At 37.3% G+C, this 21,714-nt stretch overlaps 3 protein-coding genes across 3 annotated transcripts; 1 reads left to right on the top strand and 2 right to left on the bottom strand.

Annotated features, from left to right (window-relative positions):
* Positions 1-1,041: 1,041 nt before the first annotated feature.
* On the bottom strand, positions 1,042-7,770 carry LOC140943178 (carboxypeptidase A1-like). Its single transcript, XM_073392244.1, has 6 exons — positions 7,085-7,770; positions 4,228-4,326; positions 3,425-3,573; positions 3,078-3,185; positions 2,225-2,332; positions 1,042-1,674 (listed from the first exon to the last, which is right to left on the bottom strand). The coding sequence occupies exons 1-6, from the start codon at positions 7,677-7,679 to the stop codon at positions 1,498-1,500; spliced, it is 1,236 nt and encodes a 411-aa protein (XP_073248345.1). The 5' UTR covers positions 7,680-7,770; the 3' UTR covers positions 1,042-1,497.
* A 2,516-nt stretch (positions 7,771-10,286) lies between these two features.
* On the bottom strand, positions 10,287-12,628 carry LOC140944218 (speedy protein 1-B-like). The gene is made up of 6 exons (XM_073393345.1): positions 12,223-12,628; positions 11,981-12,039; positions 11,798-11,883; positions 11,553-11,724; positions 10,525-10,786; positions 10,287-10,425 (listed from the first exon to the last, which is right to left on the bottom strand). Exons 1-6 carry the CDS (start codon positions 12,572-12,574, stop codon positions 10,337-10,339), a joined length of 1,020 nt encoding a protein of 339 aa, XP_073249446.1. The 5' UTR covers positions 12,575-12,628; the 3' UTR covers positions 10,287-10,336.
* Positions 12,629-12,769: 141 nt separating this feature from the next.
* LOC140942652 (nuclear exosome regulator NRDE2-like) lies at positions 12,770-21,630 on the top strand. The gene is made up of 8 exons (XM_073391596.1): positions 12,770-12,938; positions 13,335-14,663; positions 15,569-15,707; positions 15,846-16,628; positions 17,364-17,519; positions 18,560-19,418; positions 21,134-21,202; positions 21,336-21,630. The coding sequence occupies exons 1-8, from the start codon at positions 12,770-12,772 to the stop codon at positions 21,459-21,461; spliced, it is 3,630 nt and encodes a 1,209-aa protein (XP_073247697.1). The 3' UTR covers positions 21,462-21,630.
* The last annotated feature ends 84 nt before the right edge of the window (positions 21,631-21,714 follow it).

The following is a 21,714-nucleotide window of genomic DNA, read 5'->3' on the forward strand; positions in this document are numbered from 1 at the left end:
ACACAAGTTCATCTCATAGCCTCATTGCCGAGAGGGCAAATAAGCAGCAAGCTTTGAGAACGCAAACGTCATCGGGAGCTTCAAATACCAACTTGAGAGTAATAGAGTACTAAGGTAAGTTACTTACTAGTACAAGGTTTAGTGACTTAGCATCCTGGAGCTTACAGTTGTTCTCAAAGTGACCTGCAGTTTTTGCTTTTGTTTGTATCTCTATCATTTAATTTGTGCATGATCAAGTGTTATGCTTCTCCTAATTTCTGTGTCTCCACCTATTCAACAAGCACAATAAATTGATGTTAGCATTAGTGAATTAATTTCGATAAACTTTGAAAGTTCACAGCTCGCTTAAAACAAGCATACCTTTATTGAGGGGTAAACTAAAAGCCATTGAAAATGGAAATATTAAAAAAACTATACGTTAAATTGATTTAACTCACACATGACACTGATATGTGCCTAACCCGTATTTTACTTAAAGTGTTCTGAATACATACACTGAAAATATGAGGAGGTAGTTTAGCCCCAGGGGAGTGTGGCCAGGCAAGGTCAAAAATACAAACAAACTAATTCCTTTTTTAAAGAAAAGAAATTTGAAATGTGTAAATATTTCACTCAACCTAAGCAATAATATTACATAATAATAATCATAATTATTATGAAAGTCTTGCAAAAGGGTACAATGAGTTTGTGTTTCACTCTCACATGAGATTCTATGTTATGCAGTTGTTGGCAACAAGGTTTCATGGCAGCCCAGTTAAAGTTGCCTTTCGGCGAGTCTAGTTTTTAGAGAGTTGTCAAGGCAAGAAGAAGATAACAGAGGACTGAAGGGTGAAAGTCCAACTCAATGAATGAATCAGTTTTAAGTTTCAACAATTTGAAACAAAATTCAAACACAACATACAAAAACAGTTTAAGAAACAAGTTTTCTTTTTTACATGGGTTTGATATAATTTTGTTTAACACAGTGACTATTCCAAATCAGATAGTTTCCATATTTTTTTATTTATATATTGAGTTTTATATAATACCCCATTTTTTGGGGGTTACATTATATATTGTTTTTGACAAAATGAGGTTACATACATATTTTTGACAAAATGTTCATTTCTTTAAATAAATCTCTGAAGTTTGAAAACCAGTTTGTTCATTAACTTACTAATGCCTTCAAGTAAAAGGCAAAAACTTGCAACACAACAGTATTACAACAGACAGTTCTGCTCTCTTTCTCCTCCATTTGTGTTATTGTCCACTACATAGACCACTTGAAGTCCAAAATAAAAAAAATCTCAAGCCACCTGCTGGTTTCAACAAAGATTGACGTAACATCTCACCAAAACAACATAGTGTTATTTTTAGCTGTTAAGCCTGGTGCTCATATGCTGCCAAGCTACCTGCGAGGTTGCCGCCAGTACTGCCTGCGATACCATTATCTGATATGAGAACTGGAGTCGCCAGCAACAGAGGCCATGTCAGTCCTTACTTTAACTTCGCAGGCAGTCAAACTAGACACACTAAAGTGAATAATGTTCCTAAGGATCTCAGGCTGACAATGCGTCTTTGTCGTCTGTAGTACATCTTCCATGAAAGAGGAACTCGTGCCTGAGAGATCAAGTATACTCCAGTACAACCCAATAAAAAGAATAATACCGTACTAAATGATAACCTCCTTGTATCCTGAAGAGAGACAGAAATAACAGTTTGGTTCAGTCTGAGGTTGGAGTATTAGTATTATTAAGGGAGATGAAAGGAGTGTATGGAGTATGAGGGTTTTCCTACCCCTCCTCAGTTTTATATTAAAAAAAACAAGGGGAGGATAGAGGGCATTTTCACTGATGTGGCTAGCATCTATGCAAATTTACTGGAACAAACAAAAGCATTTACATAACAAAAGAGTTCAACTCCCATAAGATTGGTTTGCAACACCAACATGCTCGCTGTTTCATTGTTTTGGAACACCAATATGGCTGTCATGACGTCATGTGAAAAGGCTCTATGAGGTTAGAAGCGGAAGTTTGCCTCAGAAACAAAGCTTGTAAATGAGATGAAGATAGGGTTTTGGAAGTAAGAAGGGGATGTAGAGGCATCTAATGCCCCTCCCCCCTCCCCCCCATTCCCCTGAATCTGTTACTGCACTTGTGAAAAAGTTAATACATTATAAATTATGAAAGTGATTTAATCAAAAGGAGGTCTTAAAATCATTTCAAGATTTTAAAGTATACTTTACCTCAATTTTTGCTAGTTGTTCTGCTGTTTTGTATAGTTGCATTTCTTTCCAGTAATGTAAATAATTAAAGAGAGTTGAATACAATGGATGGACAGCTTCTAATTTGGCCTGCAAGTCAATGAAGATAGGTGTCATTAAAATTCTTCGAGTTTTCCAGGGAAAAAAATGAAAATTTTAGGACATGCAACTTGAATACCATTTTCATCGCTAATAAAATCTTGGGACTTATCATTCAAATGGAAAAAGAAAAAATGCAATAGCATTCATTCCCTAGCCACATAAACAATATTATAATGAAAAATTTTAGAAATCATTAATAACATTATTATATTTTGTCACACATCTTAGCACATTCACAACAACTTTCCATAAACGCCTAAGTGGATCCACATGGGTTGTACTACTTGCGACCTAACCAATATTAAACATTCGAAAATAGTAAATGCCCAGCAAAAAAAGGGGGGAGGGTGTGGGGAAGGGGGGTGGGAGAAAAGTAAAAGAAGGAAGAGGGAGAGAAAATGAACGGTAAATGTCATGGGGCAGTGTGTGGGCTCCGTGTTATAATCATAAGCTAATCATAAATGGATGCTTGTACTCAAATAACCTGAGATCAACCTGAGATCTTCCCTTATAAAGAAAAAATGCCTGATGGCAGGTAAGCACTCAAAAAAACAGTTTGAGGAGAGAAAACACTATTGACCAGTCCAGAAGTTCAGTCTGCAGTGACATCAAAGGCTAGACGTGATCCAGGTAGAGCCTCCTTTTATCCCTCTCAAGTAAGGGGGGGGGGGGGGGGGGGGGAGAAGAGGATCTGCTAGCAGGGACCAGTGGGTTAAAAATAGTTGTTTCTTACCTCCAAGTTAGCACTCTGAGGATTGTAGGTACTAAAACAGTCTTTTCCTATAATCTCTGATGGCTTCTGCTCATTTTCCCACAGAAATATTTTGTATGTAAATGAAATCTAACAAAAAAGACCAACATTTATGAAAGCATGCCCTGCTCTTCGAGAGGATGTAAGTTCAACAGGCTAGCAGATAAATATGCTGCTATTTTGGGCCACCATGACCACAGAAATATCAAACTATGAAATGATCACGGCCATCATATAAATAAATTAATTTTTGCATATGTAGTTTCTAGAGGTCAAATCTGTTATCATGATGATTAATAGATACTTAATAGTACTGTGATATTAAATACCTTTTTCTCTAAAGCCACATAGGCAAAGATACTCCTGCCACCATCAGTAATTTTAGAAGGAACAAGAGTATATCTTGATGTCATAGAGGATGAAATTAAGGATGCCAAGTAATATACATTGCTGCTTTCAGAACCTTTAGCACTTGTTCCTGCATATCAAAACTTCATGTTAGTTGGGTACACTACAATCCCTTACAAAAGTATTTATTTGGAAAAGTTGTACAGCTTAAAAGCACAATCACTTCTTTTAATATGATGCAGTTAAATATTTTTATGTTTAAAAAAGATGGTTTTCCCTTTTACTAACCCTCTTACATCGCCCCTCTCCCCCGGTCCCCCAATGCAATGTTTTATACAACACTGGGCCAGGAGGTGGGTCAAAAAAGAAGAAAAAAAAGAGGTAAAGGAAAGAGGAAAAGTAGTAGGCTTTCCAGCACTTTAGACTATGATTGCAGAATGGTTTCTAATGATATTACAAAATAATATAAGCTGAATATCATTACAGCTGGTATAATTCAGTCTATACAATGACAGGTATGTTAACACAGCTGTAATAAGAAAAAACTATAATATCATTTCCAGTTTAATAAGCCCTTAAACAGGGAAACAGTTGTGTTAAAAAAAAAAAACAGAAGGACTAAACTTTTCTAACTAAAAGACACTATAAAACTATAGAATGAACTTTCATGACTTTAAGGCATAATAAAACCCACTAAGAAAGTTCAATCTATACGATTTTGTATAATAACTTATGAAAATAGTTTAAACATTAAAATGAATTTCATGTAAGTTGTGAAGTATACCATTTGGAAAAAATATTTTCCTTTGTCCTGAATGAAATGAAATAAAGGCATCAAAATGATTTCTAGAAGTTAAATCCCTTATAACTTTACATTCTGGTTCTGAAACGGAAAGGAAAAACTCATTAAAATTAACATTAACAATAGTAAGGAAGAACAATGAACTTAATTTAAGGTAAATGTACATGAAGGAGTAGATTTATTGAACACCAATATTTTGTAGACTCAGTGCCGGATTAAGGCTTAGCAATGAACTGAGGCTGTTGCATAACCCCTCCCCCTTCCCAATTTGTGGCTCAGGCTTCGGTTGTCCAAACATTGGATAGCGCTATCCACCGGATAAATCGCCATACAGTGGATAAGTATTAGAGAAATCTATTGCGTTATCCACTGGATAGAGATTTATCCAGTGGATAGCGTTATCCACCTTTCGAACAACTGGGCCCAGATCTTTGCATTTACATCCTTTTGATGATCTCAACACAAAAGCTTAACCCAATGTTTCCCAATTCCCTGGATCCCCCTGCATAAGTGACACTTGGTATGATTAGGGATGATGATGATGATGGTGTTGATGATGATGATGATGACAATAAAAATCAAATCTCCACGAGTGACCACATCCCATAAGGGACAACCTATCCTAAACACTAAAATTTGCCAATCAAATGCCTATACAGTGTAGTTGGAACCTGTCAAAAGCAACCGTGACAACTTTCTGCAACAATTCTCTTCTAATAAGTACATTAATTGTCCAGACCTATTGCAAGAGGAGATCCAATGTGGTTTAACTCTCACAAGAAACTACTGGTATCCTCTAAAATCTAAGCATTTTGGTTGATCATTTATGGTAGATCCAATAATTATTATTGCATTGTAATAATCTATTGTCACTGCTGTCATCAATACTAATTTAAGAGAGAAAACACTACACCTAACTAAACTTAATTTTGCACTCCAGTCATTTATGTCCAGTCACTGAAAAACTGTATAAAACTCTGTTACATAATGACTTATGTAAAGTATAGATTAATTAACACCAGAAAAAAAAATAGACAAAACAGAAAAATACAATAAAGGATTGATTTATCCTGAATTTCAGACAATTAATTCTGAGAAAAGAAAATCTATAATTTATTATTGATTGACACTGCTTAGTCAAGATGGTGGTATCTTGTCCGTGGCCCTTTTTTATCATGCCTTATCTGCTTCAAAGGAAAGAAAAAGAGCAAACACAGAAACTTGATAACATTACCACTGACCCAACCACAGTTTTGGTCATGATGATAAAATAAAATATGCATAAATTATGCTGCATGAAAATTGAAATGTTTTATTTTTATTTTTTTAAAAAAATCATGGCATCAACTTGGATTTCACTGATATTCACATTAATTTTTTAAAAAAGGTCCTGTTGTGTTTGTAACAGTCCAGACAAACAATGTTTGGTTCAGTTCTAATCCACTGATTTAAAGGATTTCAATAATAAATATTTTAGAGCATAAATAGATCAATAAATAACTTGGCACTATTAAAAATGTCTGAAAAAAAAACAAACTTCTGACTTGGCTTCTAAAGAACGGCATCGATGTTCTTCTCCCAACCATAACCACCATTATGAACTTGCCTTTTGAGAAAGGTTTTTTTCCTTCTGATTTCAAGAAGTCAATTGTCCATCCTCTTATCAAGAAAGAAACCCTTGACTCCAAAGAGCTTAGTAACTACAGGCCTATTTTCAATCTTTCATTCCTGTCAAACACACTTGAAAGAATTGTCGCCTCATAAATTGATGAATATCTCCATGACAACAGTTTTTGTGCCAAGATGCAATCAGCCTACAAGAAGTATCACAGCACCGAGACTGCACTGATTTGTCTTGTTAACGACATACAGCGTGCTATTGATGATCAGTTGAATAGTTTTTTTTTCTTTCATTGAATAGTTTTTTTGCCATAAAAGGTGCATTATAATATGTAGCCATAGCAACAGTGACCTTTTCAAGTGTGAAGACAACATGTTATTTTCACATGTGAAGATATCACATTTTCTTTTGAAAGCAGACTTGCTATTTAGTTGATAGTTATATAATAATATTATTATTAACAATTATCATTGGACAAGGTTGAGTTGTCAGTGGCAAGCAGGCAAATAATTATTGATCTGCGAGACACTGACAATAAACAAATATTGGATGAGGTTTTTGTAATATCCGGAATAATCAAGGTTTAGGTAAGTAATATCAGCTGAGCCGAAGGCTGAGGCTGAAACACTTACCAAGAACTTTATTATTCCGGATATCACAAAAAGCGAATCTAATAATAGTTTTATTATACATTGTATTGATAAATAGGGAGAAACATAGCATGGCATGAAAAACAGTTTGACATTACTCTTGGAAATCATGCATTGCCCACGCAACGTACAGATTAGTCAGTTATCTGCTAGAAGATAACTAACTGTAGGTTGCACTGATTACCAATATTAACTGTAGATTCTTAGCCAATGAGAAAACAGATAGTGAGTACAATGTATAATAAATCACACTATTTTGCGATAACCGAGTTCAATAACAAATTGTTTTATCATTCCGTCACCGAGATTGTTTTTTGATCAATATCGGCCATTTTGCCATCTTTATGTAAAAGCGATCACAAGAAGGAGAAAAGAGTGGTTTCGTTTATGCATGAGCAGAATAATATTCGCAGCCAAACACAGTTGTACAAAATTGAGCATAAGCAGTCCATTATTTGTGGACAGTTATTTAAAGGTCAGGTGGTGGGCTTCTCCACCAATGAAAAGGAAGTAAAATTTTCATTGAATAATAATTAAACTATCTTAAACTAACAATTTTACAACACACCTGCTATAGTTCTCATTGTATTTCCATTTCCAACTCCGTTTTTTAAATCAGAATTAAGATCAACGTCATTGGCGGTACCCATCCAGCAATAATTTCTAGTAGTTTCAACTACCATTCTTCCATCTGGGTTCACAATAGTCAAGAGATACAAATCAAAATTGTTCAGTACGAATCTTGTGAAATTTCCTTCTCGTGTTCCAGGGTGCATATCGTATCCCTGTGTTATATTCCTAAGGAAATAAAACATACTTTCTACTGGGAAAAACTCAGCCGCATGTTCCCCATAAGACAATAGAACCTTTGATCGTTTGTCTGTTTTTTTGTCTACTGTATCAAGTGTGAAGTTCGTGATGTGAAGAACGTATTGAGATAGTCCATAACGAGAACGGTACCGCATTTCCACGTCCACAAATTCCGAATACTGTGTAGAAATATGACGAAGACATTCGTTCATCTTTGAAAGATTGTGATAAAAGTCGTAGTTTGGAGCATAGGAGGTCTGCAGTGACGATTCGAAAAACATCCCCGTGGAAACGTGCATGACTACGAAAAATGTAGCGGTGACAAACAAGTTAAAGGGATCAAACACATTCATTTCTTGACGATAATCGCAAGTCAGCTTTGTGATTTCCCATCTAAGGACGTGTCTAGTAAACCACTAGCCTAGTTTCACTGCGTTGGCGCGCACTTACAAACCAGGCGCAAGGCGCCATATCGGTTCATGCTAGTCTTCGATTGGTAGGTACTTCATATATGATTCCTATAGTGTACCGATATGTAGATTCATTTCGTGCAGTCTTTTATTGCAGGCTGTTGATATGACGGTTATCGGTTCGCAGGCGTTTTTTGGTTTTGTTATGCCTTACATTTTATAGCTGATTAGATACTCTATAAAATATTCTTCTATTTTGTCACGCCAGGGGTCCTGAGTATGATACTTGTCTCTTTTTTAGAATTTGCCTTAGGTGTCTCATAGCCACGATAAACGAGTTGAATTTTGCCTGGCGTTGGCCAGATAAAGGGCCCATCCACTGGTTTTCTTTAATAACAGAAAACGTATTCAAAAATCGCCCGGACGAAGTGGCCGTACTAGCGTGTTGACGGTATGGCAAGGTCCGCAATAAGAAGACCAAAAAACAGAAAGAAAATAGAGGAAAGCATTCTTTAACGCAATTGAAATAACTACATGTATAGCTCTTATCTGGCTTTCTGTTTAATTAGTATGTTATCTTCAAGTGACTCAGTTGATAAAGCTTAGGCCGCGCCCTAATTCGTCTCCTCCATTGGGGCCAGAAAAGGGTCACGGACCACTCACTACCCTCAAAACGGTATGAAGGGAAAAGAAAGTGATGCAGATTTTAAGTGCAATCAACCAAATAGCACTCCTCACGAGTATAGCAGTATCCTAATCGATTAAGGTGATTCCCTGGTTTTGCACTGCGCATCTCTTACCGCGCATAACAAGATGGCCTCCGTAAAAAAGAGCATGTGAAGTAATGACCGAAGAGAAACGCTATTGCAATTTTTGCTTTCGGTTGTTTCTTGCCGAGGTGAGACTCAATGGGGTGGGAATGTGCATAACGTAAGCAGTACGCGTGTTGCTGAGTTCCTCACGGAGAACCTCGATAGTGGATGTTTAATTTGTGCTTATTCACTCTGATTTTCATTTAAACACTTTCTTTATCACATTGTGTCCTAAATGTGATATCTCGATGTAAATTCTGAAAAAACGGATTTTTTAATACTTTCTTCCCCGTTTCGCATACATTCTGTTTTGAAACTCGCCCCAGTCGTCGCTCAAAAAATCAAGGAAAATGCATTTGGTGCGCACTTTCTGCAGCTCTACTGCAAAAACGAGTACGGCGACCCCCATTTTTTATTTCATGATTTTAATAAGGGCAGTGCTTCCTTTAGGTGAGAAAAAAATTGGCACAAATCTATGTTCAGTTTTTTGGCAGTTTTACTAAATTGTACGGATTGAGATATCACGTGTCCAATAGCGCCTGTCCAATTTAATTCTACTTTTGAGCGTAAAGTAAAAACAAGGGCATTAAAAGGCATTTTTCTGGTACGTAAGTGGACAAACAATACATTAGGTCAAATTCTGTGCGATACCACATGCATCATTGAAAAAATCTTTCCTTTTTGTCTAGTTTTGCGCTGCGCGCGGTTTTTGTCAAAGTGTCCAAAATAGCCTATTTGTCAGTATTGTGACGTCAAAACGAGCACGGTGCCCCCCACTTTTTATCACCTTTTTATCATCTTCTTGACTTGTTACATCAGTGTACCAAGTTTCATCTACAATCTATGTTAGGTTCTTTTACTGGGGAATCACCTTAGAACAAGTTATACTAAAATTTGGGGAGTTATCTTAAGCTAGCTTAGTCTAAAATCTTGCGCAGGTCATTATAAAAAAATTTCAGAAGATTTAGCTTTATCTGGCCATCTCAATGCACAAAAATGTTAATAATATGAAAAACATATAATGTATCATTTATGTCGGCTTCGCACATAATTTTATCGATCGATTTATCCGCCTTGCAAAAATACTATTTAAGAACCTAAAACCCTAGTTACCTACTTATTCAGTATATACGAAGACATCGTCGTTTATTACGAATGATGTAACCACGACATTTAGGTAGAAAAAGACAGAGAACAGCCTTAATCTCTAAATTAATGGGTATTAGGGTTTTATATTAATTTATATACAAAACGGTTATTAACAGGTCCTTTTTTGAAAGAGATGATCAATGAGGTAGTAAAAATTCGAAAAGGGTAGATAGAGGGAGTAAAGGAGGGATCTGCTCCACTGTTTCTGTCCACAAGCGAAAAACAAAACCCACTCCTGCAAAACTGACTTTAATTTGCAGCCAGCCATATCAGTAAGCTCTTGTCATTCAAGAAATTTATTATCTAAAGATCAGTACTGGAATAATTCTGTTCAAGACTGCCTTGTAAAAGGATTTTAAAACCTCTCTGCTAGATATAAATAAACCATTGAATCGATTAATAATAAATATGAACATACACGCCAGCATGCATTTTTCAATAAAGGGGCTTACAAATTTCAGCTACATGAATTAACAATGTGGCAAAAGGCATTGAAACTTAGAACTATGGCCTAAGCACCATGCCCCCCATTTACAGCTGCTAAAATCAAATTCATATATACCGTGAACACGGATAAATATTTTATCGTCATAAATGAAAAATTGGGGTTATTTAAATTAGATCTCATTTTTCTGGTGTTCAATTTTGAACATCACGGTTCCAAACTTTACTTCCTGTTCTCAAGCATAGTCTTTTGTTACTACTTTTCTGGAGGACATTCTTCAAATCTGCAAGCGAAAAATATGAACATTAGCAAAATTTAGGAAAAGGAGTTGAGTAGGGATAAAGTCCCGCTAATTTAAACTCTGGTATATTTATTTGTATACCTTGCATATTAAAGCTCGTATTAAAATTCTCATCTTCCGAAGAAGACTGCGAGGAACAGCTACAGTAGTCAGAAGTCATCATGGGCGAATCCTCCTCACTTGGAGGGTCATCACATTTGGAACACTGAAAAGGTGCAGTTCCAGGGCCTCTTGGACTTGTGCATAAGCTGTTTGTGTCTCTCATATAGTCTCTCCATGCTCCACCATGGTGACCCCGTCTTGTACGCTGCCAGACTGGATGGTCTGATACAATAGACATGATCTGAAAAGAAAAAATCCCTCCTCGATTTATTGCGGAATTAAAATGTACCATTGTTCTCCATCTAGGAATAGTTATCATTATTCATTCAAAATATTTCTCCGATTCTGATTGGCTAAAAGCACCCGCATAATTCACCATAACCAGCTACTGAGAACCAAATTTGGAAGAATTTTGCGATTAATCAACCGACGCAGGAGCCAATTCGGCTCCTGACCGATGACGTCAAAAGTGCAGCTTCCTTGCAGATTAATACATCGTTAACTGAGAAGACCTGGTGACGAGTTTGAGTTGTTTTGTTTGCGAAAACAAAAATGGCGGACATTTCACTCGTTTCAAAGAGTAAGAACTAGGCGAAATAACGACTAAAAACATGGTAAGAACAGCAAGAAGTACAACTCGAAGGGCGACATCGATCTGCTATTTGGAGAATATTTGTGGAGCTGAACAACCCTAAACGTGCGCTATCGAAGATGAATTTAACATCGATAGAGGTAAGCATGTTTTAGCTATGATATAAAACTAGGAATTATTTTGAATGAATAATAAAACAATTATTGAATTCGGCTTTCGACGGATAACACCCTCCTCGATCTCCATAATTCTTCATAAGATACTCAGCCTCATTCATTTATTGTTTATTAGTAAGCTTATAGCGCTTTTGTTAAAATAAGTTTGGATCGGAAGGTCAGTGAATGATTTAACCTGGACAAAAAAAGTGAGTGTTAATGTAGTATATTACCAGAAACTTATGGGTTTCTGATGTTACCTCATCACAGGTCAGTTTGCTAACAACAGCACGGTAGCCGATCCGTTTCCAAAACACGTCTCTTTTTCGAAGGAAATTGGGATAGAGTTCTCGCCAGTTTTTCCCCAAGGCCCAAGGAAAGATGTCGTATTTTTCTTCTTCGTCGTCCTCTTCCATATCGTTTGCAAGGTACCTGGAAAGTGAAGCAGTTGTTAAGAAAACATTTCTCAATTCCTTGACCTTTGAACACTACATTTTGTGCTTACAGAGCTATGAAAAAATTCATTCTATTGTATTCACGCCTTCCTAGTTCTGCCCTCCTGAAGTATGCATAAACCATGGCCAGCAGATACTGCAGGAAAAAAAGAAATATTTAAAGCTTAATAACATCATTATCATTATTGCTCTTCGCGCCAGGAGGCGCATTGAAGCGGTGTTTTAACATCTACCTTGTCTGATATAATTGCACAACTGTCCATCCATAGAAAATCTTGAATGACATCATCATCTGCATTATTGACGAAAAAAAAATTCAGTGCTGACATGGATACTATCCATGGTGCTAACTTTTTAGTTCTTATATACAAAAAAATAGTTTCGGCAATCGGGCTTGTGTCAACTAACAGGACGTTACTAGCATGAGGCAAAAATGACCTTCATCTTGACCTAGCTTGACGGGATTTAAACTTACCAAGTAGCCTGAAAAAGGCTGCCATAAAAGAATTTCGCCCGCAGTAGACCGTGTACAGCTGATTAACTTTTAGTTTTTTGCACGTAATTTGTCTTTCGTTTGCTAGATTATCGCATTCACTGTAACTGCGTCTCCTTTTCAATATCATAGTCTCTGGCTTTGTACTTGTTATCTTCTCGGTTCGTGGACACTTGTCTTTCGCCATTTTCGAACTGGCGTCATTTTGCGAGCTACTTCTTGGTCTGCTTTTTAGGGAAACTTGGTTACCCATTCGTGTTTGAACGACCCTTTCGGCCCCTTTGTTGATTTGTTGCGACTCTTTCTCGAAGCAAAAGAGCCGGTTTGTTCGCATATTTAGTATGAGGAGGGAGAAATTAAACTGCGCCCAAGCAGCGCAAAATACAAAAAAAATAAATTGCAGCAGAGCGCTGAATAATTTCGCGCCCTTTCTTGCATGTGTTCCCGCGCCTTCCCGCGCGCCGTCAATCAAGGGAGGGGAGGGAGACGCTTTGTCGTGCGCCCGCGATTTCGTTGTATTTCAGCTAAAATGGCGGATGATAGCTTAGATGAGAGTAGTAAAACATTAGAGCCAAAATACTTAACAAAACAGACTTTGTTTCCCGTAATCGGAGCTAGTAAGAGTAAGGGGTCTGGTAGCCTTCTTTTCCCATGTTCTTCTTTTAAAGTTGATGAACGCGCGGCAGGTATTGGTAAAGGTAAGGGGAAAGTTTTCCGCGTTATCACGACTTTTTTTTATTCCCCACATTAGACAAAGAACCTTATTTCAAAGTCCATAAAACCGATTAGTTAGTGAATTATCGGTTTATCGTGCAATCCTTTAAACTTAGTTAGTCCGTTAAAGTTATACAAGTGAAGAATTATTGTATTAACCACATATGTTACTGGTCATTTGGTCTGGAAACCCTGATGGCTATCCCTTAAGTGTGTTTATAGTGAGAATATAATTAGATTGAAGACTACTTATACACTAGAGGTGTTTTCTTTGTTATATTCGTTGGGGTTTTGTATGTCTCGAGGAATCTCTCCTGAATATTCTTTTTTTACAATGATTTTTAATGGTGCTTATTTTATTTTCCTATCTTTTTTCAAAGGAGACAATCAACCAAGCTGGCTTAGAAATGAAAGCTACAAGGATGTTTCATTTAATAAAAGTGATCAAGGTGATACTAACATCAAGGATCAGAGACAGCTCCCATATGAATCTTCAGAAGACACTGATCACCAGTTTCTGGGACCAGAGAAGCGTACTTACTCTGAAATCCCCAGTTCAGAAGATGAAGAAAGAGAACATTATGGGAAAGAACATGATAGGAAGGAGAGTTCAAGGAGACACCATCATGATAAAAGGAAACACAAGCATAAAAAGAAACACAAGCAAAAGCATGATAAATCGGAGAAGAAGGCTCGGATCAGTGATGATAGTGATAAGCCTGATACAATTTGGAGAGAAGAAGCTCAGCTCAACCCTGAGAAAGCTTACAGACTGAGTAAAAAACCTGATTTAGCAAATCGTATGTATGACTCTTTATACCGACTGGATGTTGCGTTGTATAAGATGAAGTCAAATTTAACTTGTCTTGGCATCAGCAAACATCAAGTTATTGAACTGTCTGAAAAGCGAGGGAAGAAAAGCAAAAAGGCCAGAGATATCATTTCCAGATATTGGAACATAAAAGATGATAAGCTAGATGAAGTTGAGGAGGGAATTCCTACTACAATGCCTTGTGTGTTAAAAAGCAAAGAACTGGATGTTTCTTTTAGTAATAGCAGTGGTTATATTTCCCTTGAGTTACGTGAGGCATCTGAGAAAGTAAGAAATGATCACTCTGTAGATGCAGTGAAAGAATCAAAATATACTGATGCTGATTGTCAAGACTTTGAATTGCTCGAAAAAACTGCTGAGCTCAACAAAATTTTACGTGAAAATCCCCATGACATTCAAGCATGGCTTGATCTTGTTAATTTCCAAGAAGAGGTTGTCTGGAAGGAAGATTCTGTTAAATCAAGCTTTACAGCAACTGGGCGTGAAAAGAGAAAAGCTGCTACAAGAACTATCATAGAGAAGAAAATTGCAGTCTTTGAAAAAGCACTTCAACAAAATCCATCCTCTGTAGAACTGATAATGGGCCACTTGGACCTCTGCAGTGAGATCATGGAAGGTGAAGAACTGGTGCAGAAATGGAAGAAAGTGAGCTTTGTGCATCCAAATAACATTACATTATGGTATCACTATTTGCGCTTTGTGCAATCAAGATTTTCTGTGTTTTCATTTAGTAACACATCTGCAGTATATGGTAAATGTTTGAGCACTCTATCAGCAATCAAAGAAGGGACTTTTACCTCTCATGAAGCTGATGAGGATATAGAGAGTGGAATACTGGACTTGTTCATTCAGCAGTGTCAGTTTGCGAGGCAGTCAGGTAATGTATGATCATTAAGACTGTTTAAACAGGACTACCAAAAGATACTGTCTGATAGCTTTTTCCTCAAATTGTCTTTCTTTAATAGACCCATCTAGCTGTAATCCGTAAAAGTAAAGAAAATAATATTTCATGGGTGGCAAACCCCTATACAACTTCAATAGAAGAATATGATCATAAATCGTGTTAAATTACTTGGCTGAAGGAGGAAACAAAATTTTTCTTTGAGTGTTGAAAAATGGTAATGTTCTATTTATCATGTATCAAACACCAATGAAATAACAAATCATTTCACTTAAATAGTTTTTTTGTTGCAAAAGGTGCAATTTGTTATGTAACCATAGCATTTGTGATCTTTTCACATGTGAAGTTATGTTATTCTAATGTGTGAAGATATCATGCTGTCATGCAAAAGCTCACCTACTATTTCCTTGGTGTTTATAGGGTTGTCATTAAGAGCCGGGGGCCGGGGATTTTCCCCGGCTACTAAGAGAGTGGCCCCCAGCTACTTTTATTGGAAAATAGAAGAAAAATAGAACCAAACGAAATCCCTAGCCCTTTGATTCCCCACCTACTTGTTGTATTTACCCGGCAACTTGAAATCTTAGTGACAACCCTGTGTTTATATAAATATTCCTACTATTGTATTGTCCAGTAAGTTGTCAGTCTTTTACAGCACTGACTGGACTGGGTAGCCTTTTAATAGCTGACATATAGGGCATTTCTTTCAGAAGATAAAACTTAATCTAACATGGCTAGGTTGATGACTGTTTTACAACATCAAATTAACTCGATCGGTGGTTTGTGCTGTCCATTCCTAAAATTAATCACTCGGAAAAAGCTGTTGCATCACCACTGCATTTGGTTTGTCAGATTGACATATTGATTTTGTGTCTTGTTTTTAGGTCACACAGAAAAGGCCATTGCACTGCTACAGGCCTTGGTTGAGCTAAACTGTTTTTGCTCTGCTGATCTGGAGAAGAACACCCCTGTTGGTGGACAGATAGCTTTTCTGGAGGCATTCTGGCATAGTGGACAACCAAGGTAAAGAAATTAAACAATCCATGAACCTCACAAGGTTGTACAGACGTCTTCTCAGCTTAGAAAGATGAAAGTTGAATTCTTGTGTTACCAGTATATGCAGCCTTGAAATCTAACATAAGCTTCCTTATGTTAATTAAGGTTTGGTGAGAATGGTGCAGTCGGATGGAAGACATGGATGGCTAAAGAAAGGGAAAGTATATCACGTGAGACCCTTATTGATATCAGAGCAATTTTCAAGTCATTTTCCTCAAGAAAAACAGGCAATAGTGATTCTCTTGATGAGGTGGAGGAGGAGATGGCCATTGCAAGAGATCAACCTCTTTGGAAGAATTGGTTGCAAGTTGAATCGTCCCGTGACAGAGGACAGCTTTTTCCATGGCAACCAGACAGAGAAATGGCACAAACAGAAGAGGATTGTGATGATCCTGAAAGGCTGGTACTATTCGATGACATCAGTTCAAGTCTGTTCAAATTGGCAGATCCTATGAGCAAGCTCAAGCTGGTCTTGTCATTCTTACAATTTTTTGGAGTTCAAGTACCTTGTCTTAGCTCATCAACAAACAAAGATGTGCAGCAATTTCTTAATACATCACTAGAGCATGAATTGCAACTTCTTGGACCTAGCATTCCCAGGGGATCTCAGTTTCTTGGTCTGTGGCAGTCATACTATTGGAATGATGATGTCCTCTGTAATGAGGCAAATCAACAGTGGCCCACACAAGAGGCATTGAGGTTTGTAAGGAATATCTTTGTGCAGAGCCTGCCTGTGTTTGGTGGCAGAGAAAGAAGCTTTCTGATGGTTATATGGCTGTGGTATGAGTTTCAGCTAACAAAGAATGGACAACCAGCAAAGGAAAGTAAACGGATGTACAAAGATGTGCGGAAACTGGCCAAGAATCTTCTGAAAATGCCAGAAAACAGGTTGGTAAATATAGGCTCTGCCACACAGTGCTACATAGAAAAAAAGCATCTCAGTTGACCTTAACTCACTGGCAAATCTAGACTGTTTCAGAGAATAGAGATAAAGATTTCAACTCTATGGGGAGTACGAAATGGCATTGTGGGCAATCCTGGGTGTCCTGTGGCCATCCTTCTACAATTCCACAGCTGAACAAAGCCATTTAGCTCTAGGAGTCTATCATAGAGTCTAATACTTTTTTTCACTGATTTTAAGTTGGGAGGATATCCTATTGTGTGACCATTCCAATGGAACCTTTTTGAACAGTAGTACTTTAAATTACAGTCATGGTACTCTTTAGTTTTCATGATTAGCTGGAAATATACTTGTCTTGCTTGTTGCAAGTGGCAAGAGGAACCCACAATCATAATCCCCAAGTTGCTATTACACATGCACGGCACCTATGTAAGCAGCCTTACAATGAATGAAATGCACAGAATGCAAGCTGATCTGATGTGCGTTTGGTCCTTTTATTGGTAGTAATCTGATCACACTTGTTTTGAACATCTATCACATGAACTTATGCAAAGCACAGTGTTGGAGCAAAAGTGATTGATGTGTAACTTTTGGTTATTACTGGGTAATATTATTGGAAGTCAAAAGGTTACAGAAAACCAAATGCAGGTCATTGCAAAAGTATAGATTCCTTACCACTTTACATAAGTTGTCAGAGTATTAAAATAATCATTATTTTTCAGGAATGATCTGAAGCTATGGCAAACCTTTGCAGAGATTGAGTGGATATCTGGTAACAGAGATGAGGCTGTCAGAGTGTTTGACTCAACTCTGATGATGGGTGGAGAGATGTTTCCTGATGAACAAAGCAGAAGAGCTGCCTTAGCCCCTCTTGTCAGGTACCACTTACCCTTTGCAGCCTTAGTATTGCATTGCGCATCCTTACTGTGCATAATTTCCTGTGGGATACTGATTAGCGTGCACACATTAAAACATGATGGCTTTTACTTTAAGGCTGGAGCTCCCCGGAGAGCTAAAATTAAAATAATATATTAATGTTCTCTTAAACAAGTATAGTAGCCTGCCATTCATTTTGTAAAACCAACACATTGCCCTAATAGTTGGAAAAAATATAAAGGATTCTTAATTAAGTGGATGCAAATAAGAAACTGCTTATCAGCAGTCAAGATCAATAGAATAATAATTTATTATAATCAACAAAGCACAGCCTATAATTCCCAGTGTACAAGTTGTTCCTGCTCCTAAACGAGTATGGGGATCCCCACTGCCCACTTTTATTTCAAAATTTAGGTTTCTATTACGTAAACAACCAATCAGTAAAGTTTGACAAAAATAATCTCACTGCAGGTTCTATTTCAGAAGAATGAGCTTTAAAGGGAAACGGGTTGGATCTTAGGGATGGAGGAGCCTCCCTGTATCTAGAACTATAAAAAGACAGCTTTAGCTGATGGAATCAGCATGCTCCAAAAAAAATGTGCCAAGCAATAATCACACATACTGCTCAAAAAAAGAGGCTATTTTTGCCTTTTTTCTCTTAAGTTATTTCTTAATAATATTGTTATTATTACTTATTTCTGTAAACTTGTTTTAATCTATGTAGAAATAATTTTATATACTACTACTAGTGCTACTACCACTACCACTGCCACTACTGCTGCTGCTGATAAGCTAGTTGATCTTTGGTGTTCCTTACTTTAGGTAACATTATGTTTAAATGCTTAGTTGTGTAGTTTGAATCTTTACTAGAACAGTGAAATTAACAAGTTTACTTAGTTCTTCCCATATAAACTTCCATGTCGGGTTAGACATTCAGCAATGGACTAACCCTTGCAAGGAGTGTTTTGTTAACTTTCGATCCAACAACAGCTAACAATGCTTAATAATAATAATATTAAAATGATTTTTGATTGATTATTAGGTCTTATGCTGAGCTAGAAGTGGGTATCACTACAGACTTAAGGAAGTCCCAACCTTTGTCAGGTGTAGAGAGTAACAAGAAAGCACTGCAGATACTGACAACTTTTGCAGAGGGAGCTATGTTCCAACCTGGCTCGTCCAACTCATCAGCGTTCACATCAGCTGTTCAACTGCTTAAAGCACGCAGGGTTTTTCAAAAGATCCACCAAGGCATAGTTGAAACAGGTGAATCTCAGACAAAGGAGACACTGATGTCAGACTGTGGTCTTGCCTCTGGAAGTTTGGCAGTCTATCTAGAAGCTTGCTGTGTTCTTTTTGAGTACCTAAACACTGGCATCAACAGTGTGTTGTGCATGTGTAATGACTTTTTGTCAAACCCATCTGGTCTCTGTGAGTTGGACATTGAGCTCATTCTCAGCTCTTATATCAGACTTTTCAAATTTCACTGCAACACTGGCAGAACATTAACTTTGAAGGACACAAGACATATTCTGCACTCCGCACTAGAGAAGTTTCCTAATAATCCAGAATTCATTTCATTTAACATCCAGCAAGAGTCAAAGTCTGTTCTGACTGGTGAAATAAGAAGAACGCTTGACAAGGTGACGCAGAAAGCAACCACACCCATCCCTTGGATCTTTGCTCTTCATTACGAGCAGTGTAGGTCACAGTCTGTTGCATCTGTCATGGAGTGTACTGATCCATTGGCAACTGTCTTGGAAGAAAACCCCACACCAGTCGTTACTTCTCTTCCTGTTACAGGGGTGGTTAATCGTCAGTACTCATTGTTTGAAAGAGCAATAGCCAGTCCATCAGCAAGACATTGTGTGGCATTGTGGAGAATGTTTATGAAATTTGAGGTAACTAAAGCATAAAACTGTTAAAGTTCTTGCAATTTCACGTTAGTTTGGTTTTTGCTAGGGACATGGTTGCAAGTTACTGTAATAATATTGTAAGAGCACTTATGATTGGCAAAAAAAAGGAATGGGATTTATAACAGACAGAATTAGAGTCGCAAGGATCAGAATGTTCCATTTCCTTGCAACTACTATAAGACAATGTAATTTAGGCCCCGTCCACATGAACCCAAATATTTTTGAAATTGCATATTTTCTTACACAAATCGGCTGTCCATCCACATGAAACCAGTGAATTTGCTCATTCACCTGCAGCCTATTCATGTATAGCCTGCAAAGAAATTATTTAACCTCGGTTAGTAATGTCTGCCAAGCATGGCTGATATCTTTGATCTGGGCTCCCAATGAGCTCAACGTATTTCCAGAAGTGTGATTCAAATTTTCTTTCATTGTGATTGGCAAGTGGACGATGGCATATTTAACAGCCAATCACGACATGTACTTATATCCCAGTAGGCAAGGGGGCCTGGAACAAGAATTTTGATGCTGTTTCACAGATAGACTTAACCAGAGTTTAATTTCATCTTTGGCACAGGCTAGTTGATGTAAAAAATACGCAGTTTCAAAAAAATCCAGATTCATGTGGATTGGGCCTTAGATTGTAGAAGCAAAAGCAGAAGTGGATAAATCAATCAATCATGATCACTTCCATGCATTGTGATTGGTTTACACTGTAGTTCTTCCACTTCTGCTAGCAACTCTGTCAGTCTGGTTCTCATTTGATCATAAGCAACAGTTGTAAGTAGAAGTGGACCTCTGGAATAAATGACACTAGGGCTTGGACTCTTGCTCTGGCCATCGCTGGGAAAACCAGCCTCTAATAACAGTACTGCCATTTACTTCCAATGATACTTCCCTTTTACTCGTAATAACCAAAGGTTATTGAGTGCGGGCAACAACGATCGAAGGTCAAAACGCTTTTGCTCAAATGCTGTGCTTTGCATAAGTTTCACGTGATCGATAGTCAAAACGCGCAATCAGATGACAGGTGATAGAAGGTCCAAACACGTGATCAAATTGCATTCTGTGCATTCCATTCATTCTTAGTGCAAGTTCCAAACGAATGTTGGCTACATACATGCAATGTATGCGTAATAACAACCTGGCCCCAGTCGTTCAAAAGTTGGATAACGCTATCCACCAGATAAATCACTATCCACCGGATAAGTGTCTGGGAAACCAATTGCGCTATCCAGTGGATAGTGATTTATCCAGTGGATAGCGTTATCCACCTTTAGAACAACTGGGTCCTGGAGATTAGGGTTGTGGGCTCCTCTTGTCACCCACAAAAGAAATAAGAGTAAAGTATCAGATACTTTTCTAGAAATTGCATTTTGAAAAAACTTATCTGAAAGAAAAAATGATGGGAATTTTTATGAATTTTCATCACTTAAAGTGTGCTCTTTAAACATTCTGTTATTTGAATCCAATTAATGTTAGCTTTCCCATTCTTTCAGTATCTCAACTTATGATTTAATTTACACTGCTGTACTGGTAATCTTGCTTGTAGTCTTTGAATTATATGTGGCATTGTTTTTTGTTGTTGTTTTTTTTTCATTTTAATAAACTAAAGATGGCATAAATAATGCAGCTCTCTTAAGTTCTTTTAATTAACTCTTTTTAGTATTTATTTGCACTTGTTTTGGAAATGTTTTCAGTCACAACGTGGAAAGGAGAAAGTCAAGTCTGTATTTTACCAAGCTCTACAAAATTGTCCCTGGGCCAAGGTAAATCAGTGTGAATTTAATTGAGTAATAAAATTATTAAGTTCTGCCTATTGTCAAATGTCAGTTAAGGAGTTTAGTTGCAACAAGCTGTTTACAGACAGTGTAGGTCATTAAAGGATCTTCTTTTTTGAAGGTTTTGTACCTTGATGCTGCACAGAATTTACCAGAGGATGTCCAGGACATAGTTGATTTAATGACAGAGAAAGAAATCAGACTGCGTGCTCCACTTGAAGAAATTGAACTTCTCCTTCATGATTAGTCTTGCAACAAGTATTGCTAAATCAAGGCTTAAACCATTCATCTGGAATCTTTTGAACGCTGGACCCTGTATTTTGTGACATACATTTCTTTATTCAGCATTACTTTGGTTTCTCCTGAAGCATCTGTCAGAATGTTTAGTATCATTCAAAACACTCTGACTAAGACCAAAATACTGTTTTAAAATTAATGTCATCATTCTTGTACTCTAAATTGCGAAGACTAAAGTTGTTTGTTTCTCCGTGTGTTGAAAA

This window comes from Porites lutea, chromosome 7 (genome assembly GCF_958299795.1).
Source record: "Porites lutea chromosome 7, jaPorLute2.1, whole genome shotgun sequence".
Classification (NCBI taxonomy): Eukaryota; Metazoa; Cnidaria; class Anthozoa; order Scleractinia; family Poritidae; genus Porites; species Porites lutea.

Excerpts from the sequence above, each read along its gene's own strand:
- LOC140943178 (XM_073392244.1), bottom strand. The coding sequence starts at position 7,679 with ATGAATGTGTTTGATCCCTTTAACTTGTTTGTCACCGCTACATTTTTC. Across the intron at positions 4,327-7,084 it reads TACAATGAGAACTATAGCAG|AACCAGAATGTAAAGTTATA; the intron begins GTGTGTTGTAAA and ends TTTCCGTTTCAG. Across the intron at positions 3,186-3,424 it reads ATGTGGCTTTAGAGAAAAAG|ATTTCATTTACATACAAAAT; the intron begins GTATTTAATATC and ends CTTTTTTGTTAG.
- LOC140944218 (XM_073393345.1), bottom strand. The coding sequence starts at position 12,574 with ATGCGAACAAACCGGCTCTTTTGCTTCGAGAAAGAGTCGCAACAAATC. Across the intron at positions 11,884-11,980 it reads GTGCAATTATATCAGACAAG|TATCTGCTGGCCATGGTTTA; the intron begins GTAGATGTTAAA and ends TTTTTCCTGCAG. Across the intron at positions 10,426-10,524 it reads TACGAGCTTTAATATGCAAG|ATTTGAAGAATGTCCTCCAG; the intron begins GTATACAAATAA and ends TTTCGCTTGCAG.
- LOC140942652 (XM_073391596.1), top strand. The coding sequence starts at position 12,770 with ATGGCGGATGATAGCTTAGATGAGAGTAGTAAAACATTAGAGCCAAAA. Across the intron at positions 15,708-15,845 it reads TGGCATAGTGGACAACCAAG|GTTTGGTGAGAATGGTGCAG; the intron begins GTAAAGAAATTA and ends ATGTTAATTAAG. Across the intron at positions 17,520-18,559 it reads GCCTTAGCCCCTCTTGTCAG|GTCTTATGCTGAGCTAGAAG; the intron begins GTACCACTTACC and ends ATTGATTATTAG.